The 24,704-nt window shown below is 44.2% G+C and overlaps 2 protein-coding genes across 2 annotated transcripts in view; both read left to right on the plus strand.

Moving 5' to 3' along the window:
• LOC144691320 (NACHT, LRR and PYD domains-containing protein 3-like) overlaps positions 1-17,960 on the plus strand; it is a 56,393-nt gene extending 38,433 nt beyond the window's left edge. Inside the window, 5 exon segments of the mRNA XM_078559322.1 lie at positions 4,915-5,080; positions 6,165-6,335; positions 7,728-7,892; positions 16,154-16,321; positions 17,263-17,960. Of these exon segments, the coding sequence (XP_078415448.1) occupies positions 4,915-5,080; positions 6,165-6,335; positions 7,728-7,892; positions 16,154-16,321; positions 17,263-17,356 (764 nt within the window). The 3' untranslated portion in view covers positions 17,357-17,960.
• Positions 1-24,704, plus strand: part of LOC144692027 (scavenger receptor cysteine-rich domain-containing protein DMBT1-like) — a 646,815-nt gene that overhangs the window by 184,758 nt on the left and 437,353 nt on the right. The window lies entirely within an intron of this gene.

A 24,704-nucleotide genomic window follows, 5' to 3' on the forward strand; every position in this document is an offset into this window, starting at 1 on the left:
CAGCGTGGAAAATGAGATATTAGGACAGGCAACTAAAAGCCAAGTCAGGGAGGAAGGTTTTAACGAGAGTGTTAAAGGAGAAGAGAGGGGTAGAGAGGTGGAAGGAATGAGGAAGGGAAATCCAAAGCTTGGGGCTGAAGAGCTCAAGGCGCAGCTGCCAATGACAATAATTTCCATATTTAATAATCTGAAACATAAACACGTTATTATTAGTATTGGGAATAGTGTTGTTTAAAATAAAACTTATTAATAGGCACATAATTAGCTTGGCAGCGAAGTTAAAGCCCAAGTAATAAAAGGGACTGTGACAGCATGGATATAAAGTTGTCTGAGTGACAGGAAACAGAAAATAGTTGTTAATGGTTGTTTTTCAGTTCGAGGAAGCAGACAGTGGAGCTCTCCACCGGTTGCTTCAGGACAAGCAGTATTACATTTCTTGATATATGCTAATGACTTAGACTTGGGTGCACCTAAAAACGAGGCACCAAACTGGTGAAGCTACAACCCAGGACAACTTGCATGCCAACTAATGGGAGAAGAACATGATCCCACAACCAACCGATAAGATCAAAGTTTTGTACACCTGTCACATCCAGTTGTGAATGGTGACGGGCGATTAAACAGCTCACTGGAGGAAAAGGCTCCACCAATATTCCCATCCTCAATGGGGGAGGCCAGACACGTCTGACAATTATTGGCTCAAACAGTCCAATTTAACTGGGTCAGACCCATTCTTAGACCATTAAAGTTGGCTGTAGAACAATTTCCTGGTCACTCTAGGAATTCTGGCCCCTCTCTGCCTGTCACATTAATACTATCCCAGTCTATATTTGGAAAATTAAAGTTCCCCATTATAACTACTCTATAATTCTTGCACCTCTCTGGAATTTCCTTGCAAATTTGTTCTTCTCCATCTTTCCCCTAGTTGGTAGCCTAGAGACTAGGAATGTAATTGCACCTTTTTTGTTCCATAGATCGAGCCATATAAATTCTGTCCTTGTCGTCTTTGGATCATCCCCTTACTCCAGCACTGAAATATTCTGCTTAATCATTCCAACCACCCCATTCCATTTTCTCCCTTTCCTATCTTTCCTGAATACCCTATATTCAGGAATAGATAATACCCAGCCCTGCCATTCGCTGAGTGAGGCCTCTGTTACTGCCACACACCATATTTCCACATGGCACGTGCACCTGGAACTCACCAATTTTATTTACCACACTCCATGCATTCACAAACATGCTCTGTAACCCTGATTTAGACTTTAGTGTCTTCTCCCTTACTCTGTACAGACTTAATAACTTATTATTTCCTACTCTAGTGCTATATATTTCTCGCAGTATTCCTTGGTATTCCTCTCTGTTAATACCTGCTGGTTCCCACACTCCTGCCAAGTTAGTTTAAACCCTCCTCAATACCAGGAGCAAATCACCAGGAACTCAGCTCCAGCTCTGTTTCGGTGCAATCCATCTGACCTGTAGAGGTCCCACCTCCCTCAGAGCTGCTTACAACGTCCCAGCAATTCTAAATCCCTTTCCACTGCACCATCTTTCCAGCCACTAATTCATCTGCTTAACCTCCTATTTCTGTGCTCACTTGTGCGGGATACAAGGAGATATCCAGAGATTACTGCTTTTCAGGCTGCGCTTGCTAATTTCTTACCTAGCTCCCTAACTTCTGTCTGCAGGGAAACAGTCTCAGTATAGGCTACTGAACTTTAAAGACTGATGCTTCACTTAAGGGGTTATGAATCTTTAGAATTCTCTATCCCAAAGGGTTGTGGATGCCCATCGTTGAATAAATAATTCTAAGGCTGAGATGGACAGGTTTTTGGTCCCTCATGGGATTGAGCAACATGGGGAGTGGGTGGGAAAGTGGAGTTGAAACCCTAGGTCATCCATGATCATATTGTCTGAGCAGGCTATTCCGGCTCCTATTTCTTTGTTCTTGTGCAGCACGACTTTGAGAATTTGTAGGCTTGGCCTGATAAGTGGCAAATAACAAATGCACCACACAAGAGCCAGGCAATTACCATCTCCAACAACAGAGAATCTAACCTCACCACCGCTCCACCACCACCTCCACCCACCTCCCAGGCCATAGAGGCTGGGAATTCTGCAGTGAGTAACTCACCTCCTGACACCCCAAAATCTCTTAACTATCTAGAAGGCCACAAGTCAGGAATATGAAGGAATGCTCTCCACTTGCCTGGATCAGTGCAGCTCTAACAACAATCAAGAAGCTCGACACCATCCAGGGTAAATGAGCATGCTTGTACAGAATCCCATTGACCATCTTAACATCCATTCCCTCCACCACCGACCCACATTGGGGGCAGCATCACACCAAGACTCCTTCAACTGCAAATTCCAAAACCGTGGTCTCTACCACCTGGAAGGACAAGGTCAGCAGATGCATCAGAAACTGCAAGTGCCCCTCGAAGTCACACACCATCCTGACTTGGAACTATATCCCCGTCCCTGCACTGTCACCTGGTCAAAACGTGCAAGTGAAGCTTGAGATTCAACATACAGACGTGTTCCATATGAGTCTTTACTAAGACACCCATTTAATATAATTAATCTTCCACCTGGTGCAGCTCTGTTGCTGTTTCTTTGAATGTCTCTAACATTTCCCTTGAACCGTTAGCACATGAGGCAAAAATGCTGGAAATGAATTGAACTTATTCTGTGTTGTCCATCCATTGTCACCCTTTGCAGGAGGCAGTGAACTGTTAAAGGCCCAGTAATGTCCTTAAAATAATGGTGAAAGATTAATTTTGTGATGCACCGTCTTAAAATTCATTGAAGACACATACACAGCAAGGTGATATGTCACAATGAAATATAACCCTGTGAAACCCAAGTGCAATGAGATGAACCTTTTAAAGTGATGATGGGGGCTCTTACATTGCACTCCCCCTGCGCTGTCAGCTGAGGTGGAGGCAGGGTGCTGACCTTTCTCCTCCGAGGATTTCAATGACCATGGTGGTTGTCCTCTGGTTTCCTGAGGTCTGGAGGTCCGCAGCATACTGAGGGCCTCCTGCACAGATACTGGAATAGGCTCTGTTATCGTGCGTTTGTGAGGTGTTGGTGTTCCGGTCAGAGCAGTGGAGGACACGCTGCCAAATCCAGGAGCACTCTGAGAGGAGCCCCCAGATGCTGCAGGCAGTCTCTCCTATACACTTCCAGGGCACACTGGACCCTTCCTGCTCACCTGAGGAGTCCGAGGACTTTATGGTGACTCCAGTCACCTCACTCCCTCTCACCCAGCCATTGCTCATGGAGGTGGTGATGACATGCAGGTCAGTGTGTATCTCCAATCGTTGGTCTGCTGGAGTGACTGTCCATCAAGGTCACCAATCTCTCAGTACAGGATGGCTAGGGCACTCATGCCTGGGACAAAGCAATACTCATCGCTTGGATTAACTCCTACAGCCTTTGTGTCTGGTTACACACAGCTTCTTTATGTTAACATACCTCATGCTGCAGTTCCAACATCTGCTACCTTGTTGAAGACGCTGGTGACATTTCATCAGCCTGAAGCTTGACATTGCCTTTCCCTCCCAGAGCCCTCCGAGTGTGAGTGACCTTGGCTATTACTGTATCCATCAGCTGCTCGGGCGTGTCTGTGCTGTTCAGCAGATTGTGACTCCTTTACTAATGGAATGTGACTATCTCCCGACGTGATTGTACCTGCACTGGTGGAGGGTGCGAGGGGAATAATGAACGGTGCACCCTCTGAGGTCCCCTTCTCGTCCTCAGAGGTGGATGGCTGTCACCCGGTCACAGCCCTCGATCTGTGAAAGAAAAAATAGTGTTTCTAGGGAAATGTTTGTTTTGTGCTCGCCAGAGTGTCTCCTGTGTTCATCCATTAGGGCACTCATTTTCTCAGCTCCACAACCCACCTCAACATCAGCGATTGCCCACCCTGCCTCCAGATCTCCCAGTTCATGTGTCTGAATTTCCATGGGTGGAAGGAAGAGGAGATCTGGGGTACAGTGACCCATCTTGGCTCAGTCACTCTCGTCAGCTGTTTCATCTGCAAGCTTAGAAATCTTCATGTAACTCGCCCATCAAAGAGACACACTAGCCTATGCTGGTGGCAGCCTGACTGTCCCGCATGGCACCACATGCATTTCTCCTGCATGCAGCACTCATCAGCGTGCAACCCTTGATCTGTCATCTGCCATTTCAGCCCTTCATTCAGTAACGAGGGCTCCCTCGCTGGTCCCTCCAGAGCTGCTGTGTTTGAAAGTACTGCTGGCTGCCTTTAAAGATGGCCCCAGCATTGTCTGAACCAGGATGTCCCCCGTCTGCACCCCCGAAGTGGACGGCTCCTCCCACCTGTCAGCTCTGATAAAATCGCATTCGTAACTCTGACTACCCTGACCCTCCGTTCAAACACCCACTTACAATCTGATCAGGCCTTCACCGCCTCCGGTAAAATTCCAGTCATTATCTTCAGCCCCATCACAAACTCCCTTCCCAAGCCATTGAACATCCCAAGCCCCTCCCTAGCAACCCGGATAAGGACATGGGAATCCTGTGCTTTTGTTTTGTATCATCATCCTTTTTCATATTGTCCTTTCCTTGCCACCCTCCCATCCCCATTTCCCTGCTGTTTAAAACCTGTTGATTCGCTGAATTTTTGTTCAATTCTAATGAAAGTGCATTGACAGAAACATTAAACTCTTTTTCTCTCTGAACAGATATTGCCTGACCTGCTGAGTATTTCCAGCATATTCTATGTAGATTTCAGATTTACACCAACGATAGTATTTTACCTTCTAGATTAATGGAAGTTGTTTCTTGAATTTCTCACACTATACATTATTATTGTCATTAATGGTCTTTAAAACACTGACTTTACTCTGATCCCTGTTATCTTTCTCCCTCTGATCTTCAGCCTGCGTTATAACAATCTCACAGCTTCTTGTGCCGAGGATCTCGCCTCTGCTCTCAGTACAAACCGATCACTGACGGATCTGAAACTTGATAATAAAAAACTGGGAGATTCGGGGGTGAAACTATTGTCTGAGGCTCTGAGGGATCCGGACTGTAAAATACAGAAACTGTGGTAAGTACAGACTGTGTGATATTGTGTTTATAATAGCAGGATAGAAAAGAAAACAATGTCAGCCCTGTTACTGGTATAATAAATAAACGCTGTCCAATTTTATTAGTGCCAGTGATAAAGTTATTAATTTTTGAGTAAATCTACATTTACTCATATTCATGTTATTTCTGTCTCTAATCCAGTCCATGGGATGTCAGTCCCACAGATAGATGTGCTGAGAGTGCGGGGGAATAAAGTGATTGTTCACCCTCTGAGGACCCCTCCTCCTCCCCAGAGGTGGACGGCTGGCCCCAGGTCACAGAAGTCCTTGATTTGCGACAGCAAGAATCGTGAATGGAGGGAAATGCATATTAAAACACATCCTTCAGATTATTGTTTTTGACCAGTGATGGACAAATGAACAAGATGTTTTGTGGTCAGCAGAGGCTCTCCTGTGTCCATCCAGTAGGGCACTTATTCTCTCAACTCCACAACCCACCTCAACATCAGTGATTGACCGCCCTGCCTCCAGATCTCCCAGTTCATGTGTCTGAATTTCCATGGGTGTAAGGTTGAGGAGATCTGGGACACAGCGACCCATCTTGGCTCAGGCCCTCTCGTCAGCTGTTTCATCTGCAAGCATAGAAATCTTCATGTAACTCGCCCATCAAAGAGACACACTAGCCTATACTGGTGGCAGCCTGACTGTCCCGCATGGCACCACATGCATGTCTCCTGCATGCAGCACTCATCAGCGTGCAACCCTTGATCTGTCTTCTGCCATTTCAGCAATTCATTCAGTAACCAGGGCTCCCTCATTGTTTAAAACCTGCTGATTCGCTGATTTTTTTTTTTGTTCAATTCTAATGAAAGTGCATTGATAGAAATATTAAACTCTTTTTCTCTCTGAACAGATATTGCCTGACCTGCTGAGTATTTCCAGCATATTCTATTTAGATTTCAGATTTTCACCAACGTTTTACCTACTAGATCAATGGAAGCTGTTTCTTGAATTTCTCACACTATATATTATTATTGTCATTCATGGTCTTTGAAACAGTGACTTTACACTGATCCCTGTTATCTTTCGCCCTCTGATCTTCAGCCTAAGTTGTAACGATCTCACAAGTTCTGCTGTCGAGGATCTCGCCTCTGCTCTCAGTACAAACCGGTCACTGACGGATCTGAACCTTGATATTAATAAACTGGGAGATTCAGAGTTGAAACTATTGTCTGAGGCTCTGAGGGATCCGGACTGTAAAATACAGAAACTGGGGTAAGTACAAACTGTGTGATATTGTGTTTATAATAGGATAGAAAACAAAACAATGTCAGCCCTGTTGCTGGTATAATAAATAAATGCTGTCCAATTTTACTAGTGCCGGTGATAAAGTTATTAATTTTAAAAATCTCCATTTACTCTGATTCATGTAATTTCTGTCTCTAATCCCATCTATGGATTATCAGTTGCACAGATGTTTGTGCTGAGGGTGCAGGGGAATAAAGTGATGGTGCACCCTCTGAGGAGCCCTCCTCCACCTCAGAGGTGAGCTGTCCCCCGGTCACAGGAGTCCTTGATTTGTGAGAGCGAGAAGAGTGATTCGAGGGCAATGCACATTACAACACACCCTTCAGATTATTTTGTGTGAACAGTGATGCACACATGAACACAATGTTTTGTGGTCACCAGAGGCTCTCCTCTGTCCATCTATTTAAACACTCTCTCTCCCAGCTCCACAACCTATCTCACCATCAGTAATTGCCGCCCAGCCTCTAGGCTTCCCAGCTCCAGCGCTTCACCTTCCATCAAAGTCCGGAATGAGCCTAAACTGGTGCAGCCTGACTGTCCATCATGACACCACAGGGATGGGTCCTGCATGGAGCCATTTGGTTATCACAAATCAACTCTGACTGGGCCCTCCAGAGAGGCTGATATGTCTCTAACAGCCAATGCTGCTGCCTGGGCATTGCCAGTGGCTGGGGAGGAATGACCTTTCTACCAATTTCACTTTCATCATAAGCCATAAGTGAAGTTGTAAGCTTCACCCTGTGTGCAGCACTCACGGCCATTATCCTCATCCCCACCACAAACTCCATCCCCTGATCACTGATGTCCCATGTCCTCTAGCGACCCCGGTCAAGGACTTGGGGATACTGTGGATGTGTCTTGCAAGCAGGGAAATTATCCCTTTGAGGTCGTGACCCTAGAATTACAGCGAGTATGACGTGGTTCAACACCCAATAGAACAATTGGGACGTTAATGGGTTTAATTTCCCGCTTCATTATCCGCGGGAGCTCTTCAACATTTGCGCGTGCCCGCCAAGCGAAATATCACTCTAGTGCGCGATGACGTCAGGACGCTCGTCCGACATCATCTCGCCCGATTCCCCGCCTGCTTGGGTCAGGCACGCGCCCGCCTGCGGGACTCTGGTCTCTGTTTCTCCCTTCACAGATACTGTCTCCCAAGCTGACTCTTTACAGAACATTCCTTTATATTTCACACCCACAGCATCAATTATAGATTGCTTTTATGGTTTGAAGTTGTGTTTCTTGAATGTTTCAAACTGTATATTATTATTTTAATTAGTTACATTCTTTGAAAAAAACTGGAAATTTATTCTGATTCCTGTTATTTTTTCTCTCTCGAACCCTCCCCCCACCCCCTAGTCTATGGGGCAACAATCTGACAGATTCTTGTGCTGAGGATCTTGCCTCTGTTTTTAATCGCTCACTGACAGGTCTGGACCTGACTGCTAACGAACTGGGAGATTCAGGAATGAAACGACTGTCTTTAGCTCTGAGGAGACCGGACTGTAAAATACAGAAACTGGAGTAAGTACTAGACAGTGTGAGATTGTGTTTAGAATAACTGAATATTTAACAATATATTTGTGCACTGTTACTAGTATTAAAAAACACGGTCCATTATTATTAGTGTTAGCTATGAATAAAAGGAAACATTTAGTTTGATTCATGTTATTTCTCTCTCTGAACCCTAGGCTATGGGATGCCAGTCCCAAAGATCTTTGTGTCTCGGTGTAGGGGAATATTGCGAGGTCTCCCCTCCTCCTCAGAGTTGGGTGTCTGTCCCCGGTCACTGTGGCCAATAATTTGCAAAAAAGAAAAAAGTGATGAGATGGCAAAAGTGAGGAAAAGGTCCTGGGGTCGCTCTGTTAATAACTGATGACATTAGCACAGTAGTCAGAGATGACCTTAGTTCAGAAGATCAAGATGTAGAATTAGTTTGAGTAGAAATAAGAATTAGCAAAGGTAACATGTCACTTTTTTATTCAATCATGCGATCCAGGCATCACTGGCTAGGCCAACATTAATTGCCCATCCTTAATTGTCCTTGGAAAAGTTGTGGTGAGCTGCCTTCTTGAACCACAGCAGTCCATGTGGGAGTAGCTTATAGGCCCCTAATACCTTCACACTTTCGGACTGAATATGCAGAAAAAAACATGTGCGCCTGTAAGAATGGTGCTGCAATAACCGCGGGTTATTTTAATCTTCATACATATTGGATGAAGCAGAATGGCAAAGGTTTCCTGGAATATGAGCTCGTAGAGTGTATTCAAGACAACTTCTTAGTCAGTATATCCTAGTACCCACCACAGAACGACTATTTTAGACCTGGGAATGTTCAATGAGACTGGATTAATTAATGACATCTTAGTAAAGATGCCTATAATTAGCATAGTATGAGAGCAAGTTAGAAGTATAAAACCTGATAAAGGTTCTCCAAATATTTATATAGGAAATGAGAACTAAAGTGTGCACAGGTTTCTTCGAGAATGAGGCTGGGAAATTAATATTGGGAAAGGAGGAAATGGCAGAAGTGTTGAACAGGCAATTTGTCTCCCTCTTCACTGTAGAATACACAAGAAACATCCCAAGAATACTTGGAAATCAAGAGGTGAAAAGAAAGGAGGAACTTAAAACAATCAGGGTTCTGAGGGAAATGGTATTAGGGAAACTATTAGAACCAAAGATTGACAAGTCCCTTGACTTGATGGCTTTCATCATAGGGTCTTAAAGGAAGTGGCTGCAGACAGAGTAGATGCATTGATCTTCCAAAATTCCCTAGATTCATGGAAGGTCCAGCAGATTGGAAATCACATGGGGCGAATGTATTAGATTTCTTTGAGGAAGTAACATGAAAATTGATAAAGGAGAATCTGTAGATTTGGTGCACTTGGATTTCCAAAATCAATTTGATAAAGTGTGACATTAAAGATATAAAAGATAACAAGATAAGATTTTGTAATATAGGTAGTAGCATATTAGTATGTATAGATGATTGATTAGCTAACAACAAACAGAGAGTTGGGGTAAAGGGTCATTTTCGGTTTGGCAAACTGCTACTAGTGGAGTGACACAGAGGTCAGTGCTGGGGCCTCAAATACCGGTGTAAATTACTTGTGTGAAGGAACTGAATGCATGGTAGCTAAATTTGCCGATGGCGCAAAGGTAGGAAAGTAACTTGTCAAGTGGACATAAAGAGTCTATTAAGGGATTTAGAGGTGAAGTGAATGGGCAAAAAATTGGCAGATGGAGTTTAATGTGGGACAATGTGAATTTGTCCTCTTTGGCTGTAAGAATAGAAAAGCAGTATCTTACCTGAATGGAGAAAGACTGCAGACTGTACGGTACTGAGGGATCTGGGAGCCCCAGTCCATGAATCGCTAGGCATGCAGTGGAACAAGTGATTAGGGAGACAATTGGTCTTTTGGCGTTACTATGGATGCTGTGGCTGAAACAGTTCCAACGACTGTCTAGTAAACCGAAGACCCTGAATGTGAATCTCAGTGGTGCCTTTACCCCAATTTCCATTCAAGGCTTTGAAATGTGATGTGTTTACAACACAAATACTTTGATGCACAAAAACCCAGCAACCAAAGTGACCAAACGGAAGAAATCAAGAATTGTATTAGATCAAGGGAAGAGATGTATAAAGTTACCAGAAAATGGAAAGCCTGATAATTGGGAGCATTTTAGAGATCTGCAGAGTAGGACATAGAAATAGAATAAGAAAGAAAAGATAGAATATGAGAGTAAACTAGCAAGAAACACAAAAACTGATTGTAAATGCTTCTGTAGGTATGTAAAGAGGAAAATATTAGTAAAAATAAACGTGGGTCCATTTCAAGCAAAGTCAGGAAAACTTACAATGCGGAATAAGGAAATGGCAGAGAAATTAAACAAATACTTTGTGTCTGTCTTCTCAAAGAAAAATACTAAAAAATCGCTCAGAAATAAAGGAGAATCAAGGGACTAGTGTAAACGAGGAACTGCAAGATATTAATATTTGTTAAAAAAAAAGTATTCGAAAAATTACTGGGACCTAAAGTAGATAAACCCCGTTAACCTGATGTTCTACATCCCAGAGTGTTGAAGGAAGTGGCTGCAGAGATAGTAGATGCGTTGCTGATCATATTTCAAAATTCTGTAGCCTCTGGAATGGTTTCTGCAGATTGGAAGGTGGGAAATATAACCCCGTTGTTTAAGATAGGAGGTAGAGAGTAAACTGGGAACTAGAGATCTGTTAGCCTGGCATAAGTAGTAGGGAAAATGCTAGATTCTGCAATAAAGGATGTGATAATAGAACACTTAGAAAATAATGGTATCATTGGGCAGATTCAACATGGATTTATGAAAGGGAAATCATGTTTAACATACTTGTTGGGGTTTTTGAGGATGCAGTCAGCAGAATAGATAAGGGGAGACCCGTGGATGTGGTACAGTGAGCTAGCGCAAGTATCACAGCCGCAGCTATTCACAATCTATATCAATGATTTGGCCGTGGGGATTAAATGTAATATTTAGATGTTTGCGGGTGACTGGATATTAAGTGGAAGTGTGAGTTGTGAGGAGGATGCAAAGATGTTTCGATGGGATCTGGAGAGGATAAGAGAGTGGCCAAAATTTGGCAGATGGAATACAACATGGAGAAATGTGAGGTTATCCACATTGGCAGGAAATAACAAATACAGACATCTGTTAAATGGTGAGAGACTGGGAAGCGTTGATCTTCCAAGGTATTTCAATGTCCTTGTTCATGACTCACTTAAAGCTAACATGCAGGTACAGCAAACAGTTAAAAAGGTAAATGGTATGTTGGCTTTTATTACAAGTGTATTTGAGTTTAGGAGTAAAGATGTCTCACTGCCTTGGTGAGACGGCAACAGGAGCATTCTATGCAGTTTTTGTCTTCTTACCTAAGGAAAGATATACTTGTTTTAGACTGAGTGCAATGAAGGTTCCACTAAAATAATTCCTGGAGCAATGCGTGCTGAGGAAAAATTAAATAGACTGGACCTCTATTCTCTTGAGTTTAGAAGAATGAGAGGTGATCTCATTCAGGCATACAAAATTCTTACAGGGATTGACAGTGTAGATGCAGGTAGGAGGTTGCCCCAGGCTGGGGGTATCTAGAACCAGGGGACACAGTCTCAGAATAAGGGGCAGGCCATTTAGGACTGAGATGTGCAGGAATCTCTTCACTCAGAGGGTGGTGAATATTTGGAATTCACTGCCCAGAGGAGGCTCAGTCATTTAGTATATTCAAGACTGAGATTTATAGATTTCTACACATTGAAAGCATCATGGAACATGGGGTTAATAAAAGGAAATGTTGTTGAAGTGGAAGATGAACCATGATCTCAGTGAATGGCGGAGTGGGCTCTAAGGGCGGAATAGTTGGCTCCTGCCCCTATTTCATATGTTTTTATTGCAAGGGGAATACATTGTAAAAGAAGTTTTGCTGCAGCTAAACATGGCCTTAGTCAGACAGCATCTGGAGTAAACTATACAGTTTTGGTGTATATATTTAAGAAAGGGTATAATTGCATTAGAACCATTTCAGAGAAGGTTCACTCGACTGATTGCTGGGATGAAGGGGTTTATTTTATGATGAAAAGTTAAGCAGATTGGGCCTATACCCGTTGGTGTTCAGGAGGCTGAGAGGTGATCTTATTGAACACAGAAGATCCTGAGGGGACTTGATAGGGTTTGTGCTGAGAGGATTTTTCCTCTTTTGGGAGGAGAACTTAGGGACACTGTTTTAAAAAATAGCGGTCTCCCATTTAAGACTCAGATGAGAAGAAATTTAGTTAGTCTGTGGAATTCTCTTCCCAAGAGGCGAGTGGAGGCTGGGTGATTAAATATATTCAAGGCTGAGTTAAGGTAGATTTTAGATTGACAAGAGAATCGAGGGTTACGCAGACCAGCAGGAAAGCGGAGTTCAGGCCAGAATCAGATCAGCCAGAATCAGATCAGCCATCATCTTATCAAATGACGGAGAAGGCTTCGGGGCTGAATGGCCAACTCCTGCTCCTAGTTATTCTGTTCTTATTCCAACACGTTCTTCAGACTACAATCTGTGACCAGTGATGGATAGAGAAGCATTATGTTTTGTGGACCCCAGAGGCTCTCCTGTGCCCGTTCATTAGGCCACTCGATCTCTCAGCTCCACGAACCATCTACCCGGCCTTCAGGACTCCCAGCTGCAGCACTTCATCTTCCATTGGTGTAAGGATGGCAAGATCTGGACGCCAGCACTCTTAGTGGCTCCTTCCCTGACATCATGTGCTCTCTTCTACAAGCACATACATTTCTATGGTTACTCACCCATCAAAGGTACACATTAGTCTATGCTGATGTCAGCCTGGCTGTCCATCATGTCACCACAGAGATGCCTCCCGCATGTGGACACTCAGTCTCGGCAGTGCAGGGTCAACTCTCACTGGCCAGGGCCTTCCACAGAGAGGCTGACATGTCTCTGACAGTCAATGCTGCTACCTGGGCATCCATAGTCACATATAAGGCTGTACGTTTAACATTGGTGCTGCACTCACCTTGCCAGAACACATCAGGACTTTGATCCTTTTGTGTCACTGCAACCACGTGCCCCACACCTGCTCACCCCCTCAGCAATCTCCACCCAGGCTTGCTTGGATTGACTGGGCCGATCTCCTCCTCCCGTCCTGAGGGAACAAGACCTCCCTCCGAGCCCGAGCAGCCTGGAGAAGCGCCTCCAGGGAGACATCAGTAAACCAGGGATGTTGCCTTCATAGCTTCCAGCAAAATCACAGCCATATCAACAACCCGACCACAAGCTTCATTCCTGAGTCACGGACCATCCCATGTCCCCCCCACCACCGAGTGACATGGAGATACTGTGCTGCTGTCTTGCACCATCACCCCTTCTGTCAGTTAATCGCACCGCAAATCCCATTCTGATCTCTCCTTGCCCCCAGATCCCCCAAATGCCGTAGCTTATAACCTGTCAATTCACTGCTATTTCCCAGTTCTAATAACAGCTCAGACTTTAATATGATAGAATTCTTCATCAAGATGGAGAGTGATGAAGTTGATTCTGAGTCTAGGGTCCTGAATCTTAATAAAGGAATCTGCAATGGTATGAGGCGCAAGTTGGCTGTGATGTATTGGGAAAACGTTATTTAAAGGGGTGACGGTGGATAGGCAATGGCAAACATTCAAAGAGCACATGGGTCAACTGCAACAGTTGTTTATTCCTGGCATGCGCAGAAGTAAAACAGGAAGAGTGGACAAACCATGGCTTACAAGGGAATTTAGAGACAACATTAAATAAAAGGAAAAGGCATACAAATTGGCCATAGAAAACAACAGACTTGAGGATTGGGAGCAGTTTAGAATCCAGTAAAGAAGGGCCAAATAATTGTTTAAGAAGAGGAAAATAGAGCGTGAGAGTAAGTTTGCGGGGAACATAAAAACTGACTGTAAAAGTTTCTATAGGTATGTGAAGAGAAAAAAATTGGTGAAGACAAATGTAGGTCCCTTACAGTCAAAAACAGGGCAATTTATAATGGGGAACAAAGAAGTGGCCGCCAATTAAATACATACTTTGGTTATGTCTTCACAAAGGAGGACACAAATAACATACCAGAAATGTTGAGGAACTCAGGGTTTAGTGAAAGGGAGGAACTGAAAGAAATCGGTATTGGTAGGGAAATGGGTTGGGGAAATTGATGGGTTTGAAGGCCGATAAATCCCTAGGGCCTGATAATCTACATCCTAGAGTACGTAAGGAAGTGGCCCCAGAAATAGTGGATACATTGGTGGTCATCTTCCGAGATTATATAGACTCTGGAACTGTTCCTACAGATTGGAGCGTAGCTAATGTAACCCCACTATTTAAAAAGGGAGGTAGAGAGAAAACAGGCAATTATGGACCAGTCTGCCTGACGTCGTAGTGGGGAAAATTCTAGAGTCCATTATAAAATATTTAATAGCTGAGCACTTGGAAAACAGTGGCAGAATCGGACAGAGTGAGCATGGATATACGAAAGGGAAATCATGTTTGACAAATGTACTGGAATTTTTTGAGGATTTAACTAGTAGAGTTGATGAGGGGGAGCCAGTGGATGTGGTTTATTTGGATGTTCAGAAGACTTTCGATAAAGTCCAGCCTAAGAGATTAGCATGTGAAATGAAAGCACATGGGATTGGGGGTAGTGTATTGAGATGGATAGAAAACAGGTTGACAGACAGGAAACAAAGAGTAGGAATAAATTGGTCTTTTTCCGAATGGCAGGCAGTGACTAGTGGGGTACCGCAGGGATCGGTGCTGGGACCCCAGCTATTCGCAATATATATTAATGATTTAGATGAGGGAACTAAATGTAATATCTCCAAATTTGCAGATGACACAAAGCTGGGTGGGAGGGTGAGCTGTGAGGAGGATGTGGAGATGCTTCAGTGTGATTTGGACAAGCTGAGTGAGTGGGCAAATGTATGGCAGATGCAGTATAATGTGGATAAATGTGAGGTTACCCACTTTGGTAGCAAAAACAGGAAGGCAGATTATATTTGGAATGGCTATAAATTGAGAGAGGGGAATGTGCAGCGATACCTGGGTGTCCTCGTACACCAGTCGCTGAAGGTAAACATGCAGGTGCAGCAGGCGGCAAATAAGCCAAATGGTATGTTGGTCTTCATAGCCAGAGGATTCGAGTACAGGAGCATAGATGTATTCCTGCAATTATACAGGGCCTTGGTGAAACTACACCTGGAGTATTGTGTGCAGTTTTGGACTCCTTATCAGTGGAAGGATGTTCTTGCTATAGAGGGAGTGCACCAAAGGTTTACCAGACTGATTCCTGGGATGGCGGGACTGACATATGAGAAGGAATTGGGTCGGTTAGGATTATATTCGCTAGAGCTCAGAAGAATCAGGGTGGATCTCAAAGAAACCTATCAAATTCTAACAGGACTTGACAGGGTAGATTCAGGAAGGATGTTCCGGATGTTAGGGGATCCAGAACCAGGGGTCACACTCTGAGGATACGGGATAGACTATTTAGGACTGAGATGAGAAATTTCTTCACCCATAAATTGGTGAGCACTACCACAGAAAGTAGTAGAGGCCAAAGCATTGCATGTGTTGAAGAAGGAGTTAGATATAGCTCTTGGGGCGAAAGGGATCAAAGGATATGGGGAGAAAGCGAGAGCAGGATATTGATAAAAACAAAAAGCTAAAAGCTACTGCGGATGCTGGAAATCCAAAACAAAAACAGAATTACCTGGAAAAACTCAGCAGGTCTGGCAGCATCGGCGGAGAAGAAATCAGTTAACGTTTCGAGCATTCATGGCCCTTCGGCAGAACTGAAGGACTGAAGTCTTCAGTTCTGCCGACGGGCCATGAAGGCTCGAAACGTAAACTGATTTCTTCTCCGCCGATGCTGCCAGACCTGCTGCGTTTTTCCAGGTAATTCTGTTTTTGAGCAGGATATTGAGTTGGATGATCAACCATGATCATAATGAATGGTGGAGCACGCTCGAAGGGCCGAATGGCCTACTCCTGCTCCTAGTTTCTTTGGTTCTATGTTTAACTCTGTTTCTCTCTTCACAAATACTTGCCTGATCTGCTGAGTATTTCCAGTATATTATATTTATATTTAATTTGCAGCATTAATAGTGTTTTCTTTTTCCTTTATAAATGGATGTTGTGCTTTTGGAATGTCTCTTACTGTATATTATTATTAATAGTATTCGTTAAAACACTGTGGATTTACCCTGATTCCTGTTATTTTTCTCTCCCTGTTCCTTAGTCTATGGGGTAACCGTCTCACTGATTCTTGTGCCGAGGATCTCGCCTCCGCTCTCCGTACAAACCGGTCACTGACGGATCTGAACCTGGTATACAACCGCTTCACAGACCAATCTGTCCCCGCTTTCAGCCGACTCATCCTGACCTGTAGGACTCCAAATCTGATCAAGTGAGTGTTTGTGTTAATTTTTAGTGTAATAATTAAAATATAAATGGGATTTAAAATATAAATGGTCCTGAATCTATCAAACAGCAGCAATGAAAAGCGGATTGCCGCTGCTCGACAAGATTCTCCCAAACTGAAACTGCTTCATTTTCCTCCCGGGACCTTCAGCAGTGACCCCCCCTCCCCGGGGAGCTCCATCCGAGCAGAGTCTAGTCGGGTCAGGGGAGAGTAGTGGGGTTGGTGGGGTCGGGGGGTAATGCGGTCAGGTTGATGATCAATGGGTCTGGGTCAGCGGCGTTGTTGGGTCGGGCTGTAAAGCCGGGGGTTTAGTCAGATTTGGTCAAGGACAGAGTTGGGAGGGTCAGGAGGTAGTCGGGTTGGCGGGGGTGTTTGGAGGGGTTAATCGGGTAGTGTGGGGGTAGTATGATGGTCAGTGGGGAATGGGGGTGGTTGGAGGGGTTAATCGGGTAGTGTGGGTGTAGTATGATGGTCAGTGGGGGGGTGGGGGTGGTTGGAGGGGTTAATCGGGTAGTGTGGGTGTAGTATGATAGTCAGTGGGCGGTGGGGGGTGGGTGATTGGGGGAATCGGTTTGTGAGTTACCCGGGTATTAGACCGGGTTTTACAGTCTAACATTTCCTGGGTAACTACCCGGGTAAGTCCTGTGGATTTATCCAAAGTCTCTGATTCTTACCCAGTTTCAGAGACATTCACACAGGTTACCGGGCAGCAGGGGTATTGCCCAGTGGAAATTTAAACCTCTGGGGCAATTCCCACGTAGGCCCGCGGGTCAGGACATCCCAAGGACCCGCTGCTCATCTTCAGCCATATGTCGGGTCTCTGATGACCCAGTGAGCAGGAGATTGGGCCCATTAACTCCAGTCTCCCTGTTATTGACACTGTTGTTCAATCTGTTTATTCCTGTTTAATCTTTAATCTCTTTCAGGCTGGAGTACAATCAGTTCAGTCCAAATGGAGAAAATCAGCTGGAGTCGCTGCAGGAAACCAGATCTGGACTGAGAGTGAGATGCGAACCTTAGGATTGATAAACATTCCTATTCTCATTATAGGAACATTTTTAACCGAGTTTCTCTCCCTCCCCTTTAACCGGCCGCGCTCCAGGTTTAAATCCTATTGGCCCTTTCCCAGTTTCCAGCTCGAGCTGAGTGAGCGTCATCTCCCATTGTGACGTCAGAGGCCCAGCCACAGGGTCACGAGACTCAGCCGCCCGGCCCCACAGGCGCTGCTTCTGCAGGATATCCGGGGCTGAATGTTCCCCAATGGGGCACTGGGGAAATGTACAGACAGGGAGGGCCCAGGGTGGGGATCAGTCTGGGTTGCAGTGGGACTTTGACAATTACACTAATTATTCCTGGGATTGGGGGTAAAGCCCCTAGGGCTTCCGCTCAGTATCACTGCCCAGTGACCCTGCTGGGAAGTGAACCTGTGTGGGTTCAGGGTGGGTACAGGGTCTGTTCAGCTGGAATAGTTCCCACTGTCCAATAGATACAAACACCCACTGCATGAGGTGTCCCAGAGAGAGTATCCTATTGGGGAGGTTCCAGCGGATTCTGTAACCGAGGGATTGGACTGAAAGTATCAATGCTTTTCTGTCGTCCCTAAGAAATAAATCATCAGTTGTTGAAACAATGTGTTGAATTTAGACTCTGCCCTATTGATATTGCTGTAATTTACCGACTGAAGGGTGAGTTTCTAAACAGCTGGAATGACAAAGAGGACTGGAGTGTGTCAAATAAAGATGGTGACCTGATAAATTCACCCACCCACTCAAAGAATAACAAGTTGTGGAAGTTAAGTGACCCAGTGGAAAATACACTGCAGTAAATGGACAGGATCCATGTCGGGACCCACAGCCTGAAACTCTGTGGGCTGACTGCATGGATTGTGGTCCGAACACAGAGCAGGATCACCAGCATTTAAACAGAGAGAAGATAGTTTGATGTTCTGGGTCAGGTTCCTTAAGATGTAACTTTGTTGGATTGATATTATTTTCCAGATACTGATGGACCTGTTGTACATTACATTATTTCCTGATTTATTTTACATTCCCCATCATATACAGTTTGTTTATTCTCCCCTCACTCTGGTACAATAAATGGTGAAGTTTTAGTGTGTTCATCAGGCTTCAAAAAATCAAGGAAGGGAACCAATAATTTGAAATCAGTAATAACCAGATTCGAAATACAGGCTCACACAAGAAAGATGATCTGGTATTAGATATCTCCTGGGGCCACAGAATGACAGATCAAGGGACGGAGAGATAAGACTCTATGGTTTAATGTAAGGAATCAACTCAGAAATATCAACATAATCACCATACAGTAATGAGAGATTAATACTGATACAGTGGAAAGAACAGGTAACAGGGACAAAAAAACACACTTTGTAAAGGCTTTTACACGCTTTTATGGTGTTGTCACTGACACCCAATTAACGCTCATAGCCCACAAATTGCAATGAGATAAGTGGCCCATTTAATGGAGTCGATTTCAACTATCAGGGGAGGATTGTGCATTGGGTTATGTTGCTGGACTAACAATCCTGGGGTTTTGCTGATAACCCAGAGAACATGAGTTCGGATGAAAGTTTGAGAATTTTAATTCAGTTTAACAGAAGCTGGATTTTAAATGGAAACTGTTGTCATTGATCATTAATCTGCCCGAGTGTTTGTAAAGGAAACGTGCCATCCTTATCTGGCCTGTTCCGTCTCTGACTCCAGACTCTCCAATGTGATTGACTGTCATGTTCGCGGCCTCTGAAGTGCCCGAGTATTCCGCTTAGTTGTATCAAACAGTCACATCGATCATTCTAGGAGATGCCCCAACAGCGACACCTCAGGGTAATTTGAGTCGACAATTACAGTGACTTCACCAGCAACAGCAACAGCTGGGAAGTGGGTGGAACTTGTCACTCGGGTGTAAAACTGGTGTTTCAGATCCTTGAAATGGAAATTGAAAGGTTTCTGTGAGGCCGCTGATTTCTAATGCCAGTTTCTCACCAGAGGAGCAATTTGCGGGATAAGTGTTCATGCAGACACCGGGGAGCTCCCCATATCTTCTTGCACTAGAGCGGCTGGGATGTGTTGTATCCACTGGAACAGACAGAGAGCGCCAGGGATTAACATCTCATCGGGGAAAGCAACAAACAATGGAAAAGAGAATCGGGCCGAATCCACAAAACCCGGCCGGTTTACTGTATACCCCGTTATGGGCAAAATCCCAAGACAAACCTCTTCTCCAATCAACAGTATTAGATCGACAGACTACGGAATGGATGAATTAGATTCCTGAATGGTTCAGAAATGAATCTCCCCAATCTGATCTAAACTATAATTTTATAATCAGTGATCTAGTGAATACTTTTTGACGGTGATAGACTGAGTTAGCAGCCTCTCATTCATTGTGCTACTTACCTGCCTTTTAATTGTCTAATTAATGTTCCTGGGTGACCCTGTCTGCAACTATACAGAATAGGTCCTCCCGATCCACTCCAGCTCTACCCTCATAATTGTCAACACCTGAAATAAATGGTCACTTAGTCTCCTCTGTTCCAAAGAAGACAACCCCAGTCTATCCAGTCTTTCCACATAGGAAATGGGTGAGTGCCAGGCTGTCAAGGAGGACAAGGCCAGTAGTGTACTAATCCCCTCAGTGAATCTCGCTCTACAACATTTATTCAGCCCTGAATACTGGTGAGAATGAAGGGTCAACTGGGGAGTGCAGCCAGAGCCAAACCCATGGTGCCACGGATTGTTCAGCTGGTCGGGGGTGAGGAGGTGCAATAATTGGGGATTCTGTAGTTCAGGGAGACCGCTGGCCTTTCTGCGGCTGCAGAAATGAGTCTTGGATGAGTTGTTGCCAGACCAACCACCTCCCCTCAACCCCCATGGTGGGTCAAGGCCACGCCAAAATCGGCAAAGGCAAAGAAAGCAATGCTCAAAAAGATGCAAATATAAATATATAAGTTGTTGAATTCTGAGCTTGGAGGTTCTTCTCAGCATCACCACATCTCTCTTAAAAGAGCTGAGACCACAAGAAAATGGCACTTGCGGCCCAGCTCCTTCTCAAAAGAGATCAGTAAGAAACATGTGCTACACCCGCGCTTTCTCTTTGTCTGATCTGAACAATTATTGTGTGTTGTGTCTCCTGTGTAATGGACCTAGAGCTAATCTTCTTCCCTATTATTCCCAAATTTCCCCTGTCCAATACAATGTGAACAATTATTGTGTTGTGTTCTTCACTAATCTGTAAACTTCATTGTTCCGGAGTGTGGGAACATCTACTGGCCGGAACTGAGAACTATAACAGAGCGGCTCAGATTCACATTTACTGTCAGTGTTACAAAAACAGCCACACTGTGCAATGTAAGCAAATAGTTTCTGTCTGTTAATTATGTTGTATTGTTCTACATTTTATAGTGAGAAATGAATAGAATCGAGAAATAATAACGATATTGCTTCACTCCTTAGATTATTGTGAATTTACCATTTTATTCTTTACTAGACATTAAGCACCATTTTTGTCTGATTTCTCAGGTTTACATGACTGAATAAAACAAACACAAATAGAATAAAAACTAAGCTGATGGCTTCACGGGAAATAAAAGCAAAAGAAATGGGGGTGAAACACAAACAGAATAAAATGAAGTAAATCTGAAAATGCTGGACAGGCTGATCCTGAAGCATCTGTGGAGAAGTTCGGGTTAACAGTTCAGGGCCCTGAACCTTCTCTAGACCTGAAAAGATAATCCAGCTTCTCCACAGAGAGATTTGAACATTCGCCTCCTTTATTTTAATAATGTTTTATTTTGATTTCAGAGTTGCTTATTTGGTATTGAAATATTCTTTTGTAAATTCCATGGGTCCAAATCTTCCTGTCTCCGGATGGTCCGAAATGGGGTGTTTGTGAGAAGATGTGTGTTAGGATCTTGCGGAAGTCCTGCCTCGGGTACTTTCCTTATTCAATGGGTCAAGGGAGCTGGACAGGCTTTTCCTGATTCCACATCCTGGGTTGTTCTTCCCCGGTGTCTTGGGGATGACACTAGGCAGTAAATAGGAACTCTCTGCTTCTTTCTTGCCTGTGAGCTGTCTGATTGGGACTCTTCCTGTTAATCCTGTTTTATTGTCACACTCACAAGGTCTGAACTGTTGCTCTCTTTCCCATGGTCTCTAAGATTATTAACCAGGTTAGGAAGGAATCAGTGACCCTGATCAGTAACAGCCGTTTCCTAATGGTTATCCACAAGGGCGGTTCAGACACTCTCCTCACTTCATCATTAACGACCATAAATAAAACATAAAAGATACAGAACTACAGCAACAACAATAACTTCCATTTATAGGGCGCCTTTAACAAAGTAAAATGTCACAAGTTGCAGGAGGGTTACAGACAAATTTGACACAAGAACAGAGTAGATAGGAGCAGGAGTAAACCACAAAGCCCGTACAGCCCGCTCCGCTATTTCATATGGTCAGGGCCAGGATTCCCTTCCCGCCATCCGAAGAGTTGGTGGTCAACACATTCCCGCCAACTCCCAATGCCCCGCAGCCATTTCACTCTGGGATGAGCGTCAATTGGCTGCAGGTGGAACTTCCGCCCCTCACTGGGAGGAAGTCCCGCCTCAGAGAGCTGCTGGCTATTCTGATTGGCCTAGAGCTCTCTGGTCCCTGAGGCTCCAGGAGTGGAAAGGACCGGGACTGGAAGTTGCTCCCAGAGCCTGAATCCCAAAAATCCAGCAACAGGTAAATTCTGGAGGCCTCAGGCCGGGTGGGGGGCGGCCTTGCAGCTACCGGGCTTATGGGGTGGGGGCAAAGTTTTTCTTTATTCGTTCATGGGGTGTGGGTGTCCCAGGAAAGAAAGAATTTATTGCCCATCTGTAATTGCCCCTGAACAGAGTAACTGACTAGGCCACTTCCCAAGGCATTTAAGAGTCAACCACATTACTCTGGAGTAATGTAGGAGTTTGGAGTCACATGTAGACGAGACCAGGTAAGGATGACGGATGAGAGATTTCCTTCCCTAAAGGACATTCGTGCACAAGATGGGTCTTTACAACAATAGACAATGGTTTCATAGTCACCATCACTGAGACTAGTTTCTATTCCAGAATTTGTGTAAGTAAATTCAAACTCCACCAGCTGCTGTGGTGGATTTGAACCCGTATCCCCAGAGCAGTAGCCTAGGAATAAGGATTACTATTCCAGCGACAATACCACTGCAGCACCATACCCATCCCTGATGGAGGAACCTTCACTCCACCCCCATCCCTCGCCCAAGGCCTGAACTGGATCATTGTCAGGCTTCCTCCAGACTCGGGAAGTCCTCCCGCCAGATTAAAAATTGAGGCTGGGCAGGAAAGGGCCGTTAAGAGAATATATTTAAGAAGGAAATTGATAGATCTCTGGGCTCTAAAGGTGCCAAGTGTTTTGGGGAGAGAGCGGGAGGATGGTGTTGAGATAGAGGATCAGCCATGATCATAATGAATGGGGGAGCAGGCTCGAAGGGCCGAATGACCGTGTCCTGCTCCTATTTCCTACGTTTCTCAATTGGGGCAGGTGTGGGCAGCCCATCTGAGACCTCGTCCACCCCAGCATTAAATTGCTGAGAGATCGGGCAGGCGTGAATGCAGTGGGAAGCCTATCTGTGATACTGCCCGCTCAACCAGCCACCCCCTTCGGCCCCCTTCCCCTGCCCGGCCAACCACCGACAAACCAGCCAGACACAGCATCAAATTCAGGCCTCTTTTATTGCAGCTCACAAGCTCTGGGAAGCTCCACCCGCTTTTACTCTTATTGGTCTAACAAGGTTGACGGTTTTCTCTACCAGTGCAAACTAACTGTTTTAGTTTTATTTTCAGTAATATTACAGGCATTTAGAAATGTGTCTGATGAAAGAGCAAAAATAAGCTTTTGAGCAAATCTGAGAAAAATACCTATAGGATTGGAAAAAAACAAAGATTAAAATAGTTTTTGGTTTGTCTTTTACCTGATTACAAAAAGTTAACACAGTTGTGCACATTTGGGAATGTTTGCTCCACCCTTTTGAAAAGAAGCAGAGAAGTTCACCCTTTCCACTGACAGCACAGTGATTATTGAACTAAAATCTTTCCCTTTTAAAGATTTGACTTCATCCCATTTGTTATCTTAGAGGACAAACTGTTTGTGAACAGGGGATATGGGAGTTATCCCTAAACTGATTGCAAAAACTTCTGTCTCTGATGTAAAACACCGGATTATGTGAATATTATTGGACGATATCTTCCTCCAGGGCTCATGCATGAGAGAGAAGAGTAATTAATGGGATGTCCCACTTAGAATATAGGAGCGAAAAAACACCAACAAGTGGAAATGAATAACTCTTCCTGGCTATAGTTGAATGGAATATATCAATCCATATGGATCTCTGTACATTTTAATGACAGTCAGGAAAGGATAGATGAAGCTAGTAAGTTGAGTGCTTTATCTTGAGGTCTTTGTGTCTTTCCCACTGAATGATTTAAGGAAAGTGCCATTTGATAGTCTGCCCACTCCCTCGGGCATTGCAGCACACGAGGGAGATAAGCAAATATCTACAGGCAGATGCCACCCCCTCCTCCCATCACCCCCTTGCCCCTGAACAACTTCTGGTAAGATTACCTAAGAGTGAAGAGTGGCTTGTATTAGATGGCATGATATTGGCATTTCGGTATGCGTGTGCAGATATGATATGTTAGTGTGCAGTTACTAACATGTGGAAATGTATGATGCTCCTGCACTGAAGAATGGGCCCCAGACTTGCTCCGATACTTGGCAACAGAACCACATGAATGGATTAATGTGATCAGTAGCGTGATATAACATTATAAATCACCAAGGCATAAAATAGATATTCCACAGAAAAAATGACTTTAGAAGAATCAGGGTACAATTAAACACACCGGTATCTACCAGGAGGAGGAAAATTTAAATGAAAAGGGATTTTGATTTAGAAAATATCCACAAGGTGGATGCAGCTGAAGACAGCTGGAGAATATTTAAAGTCCATGCATAAACTTCTGTTTGAACTTTAAGTACTTACGACATTCCAATGATTTAAAATTGTGTGAGGTGATGTGCAGGTGGAGAGGATGAATCAAAGTCAATAGTTACCACATTTTACTGGAAAAGGTTTTAAATGTATTCTTGGGGGCAGCTCAAAGGTTTGTGTTGTTGATTTTGATAATTTTAATACCTTTAGTATGTTATCTACAGTTTGTAATCAAGTAATTAGGAAAAGAAGGTTATAGGTTAGAAATAGATGGATTAACCAGAAATCTGTTTGTGAGAGGGCTAATTGTTGGGAGGGCTAATTTTTCGAAGAGGTGACCAGATGTGCAGATGAGAGCAATGCA

Source organism: Cetorhinus maximus, chromosome 16, assembly GCF_964194155.1.
Source record: "Cetorhinus maximus chromosome 16, sCetMax3.hap1.1, whole genome shotgun sequence".
NCBI classification, from domain to species: domain Eukaryota; kingdom Metazoa; phylum Chordata; class Chondrichthyes; order Lamniformes; family Cetorhinidae; genus Cetorhinus; species Cetorhinus maximus.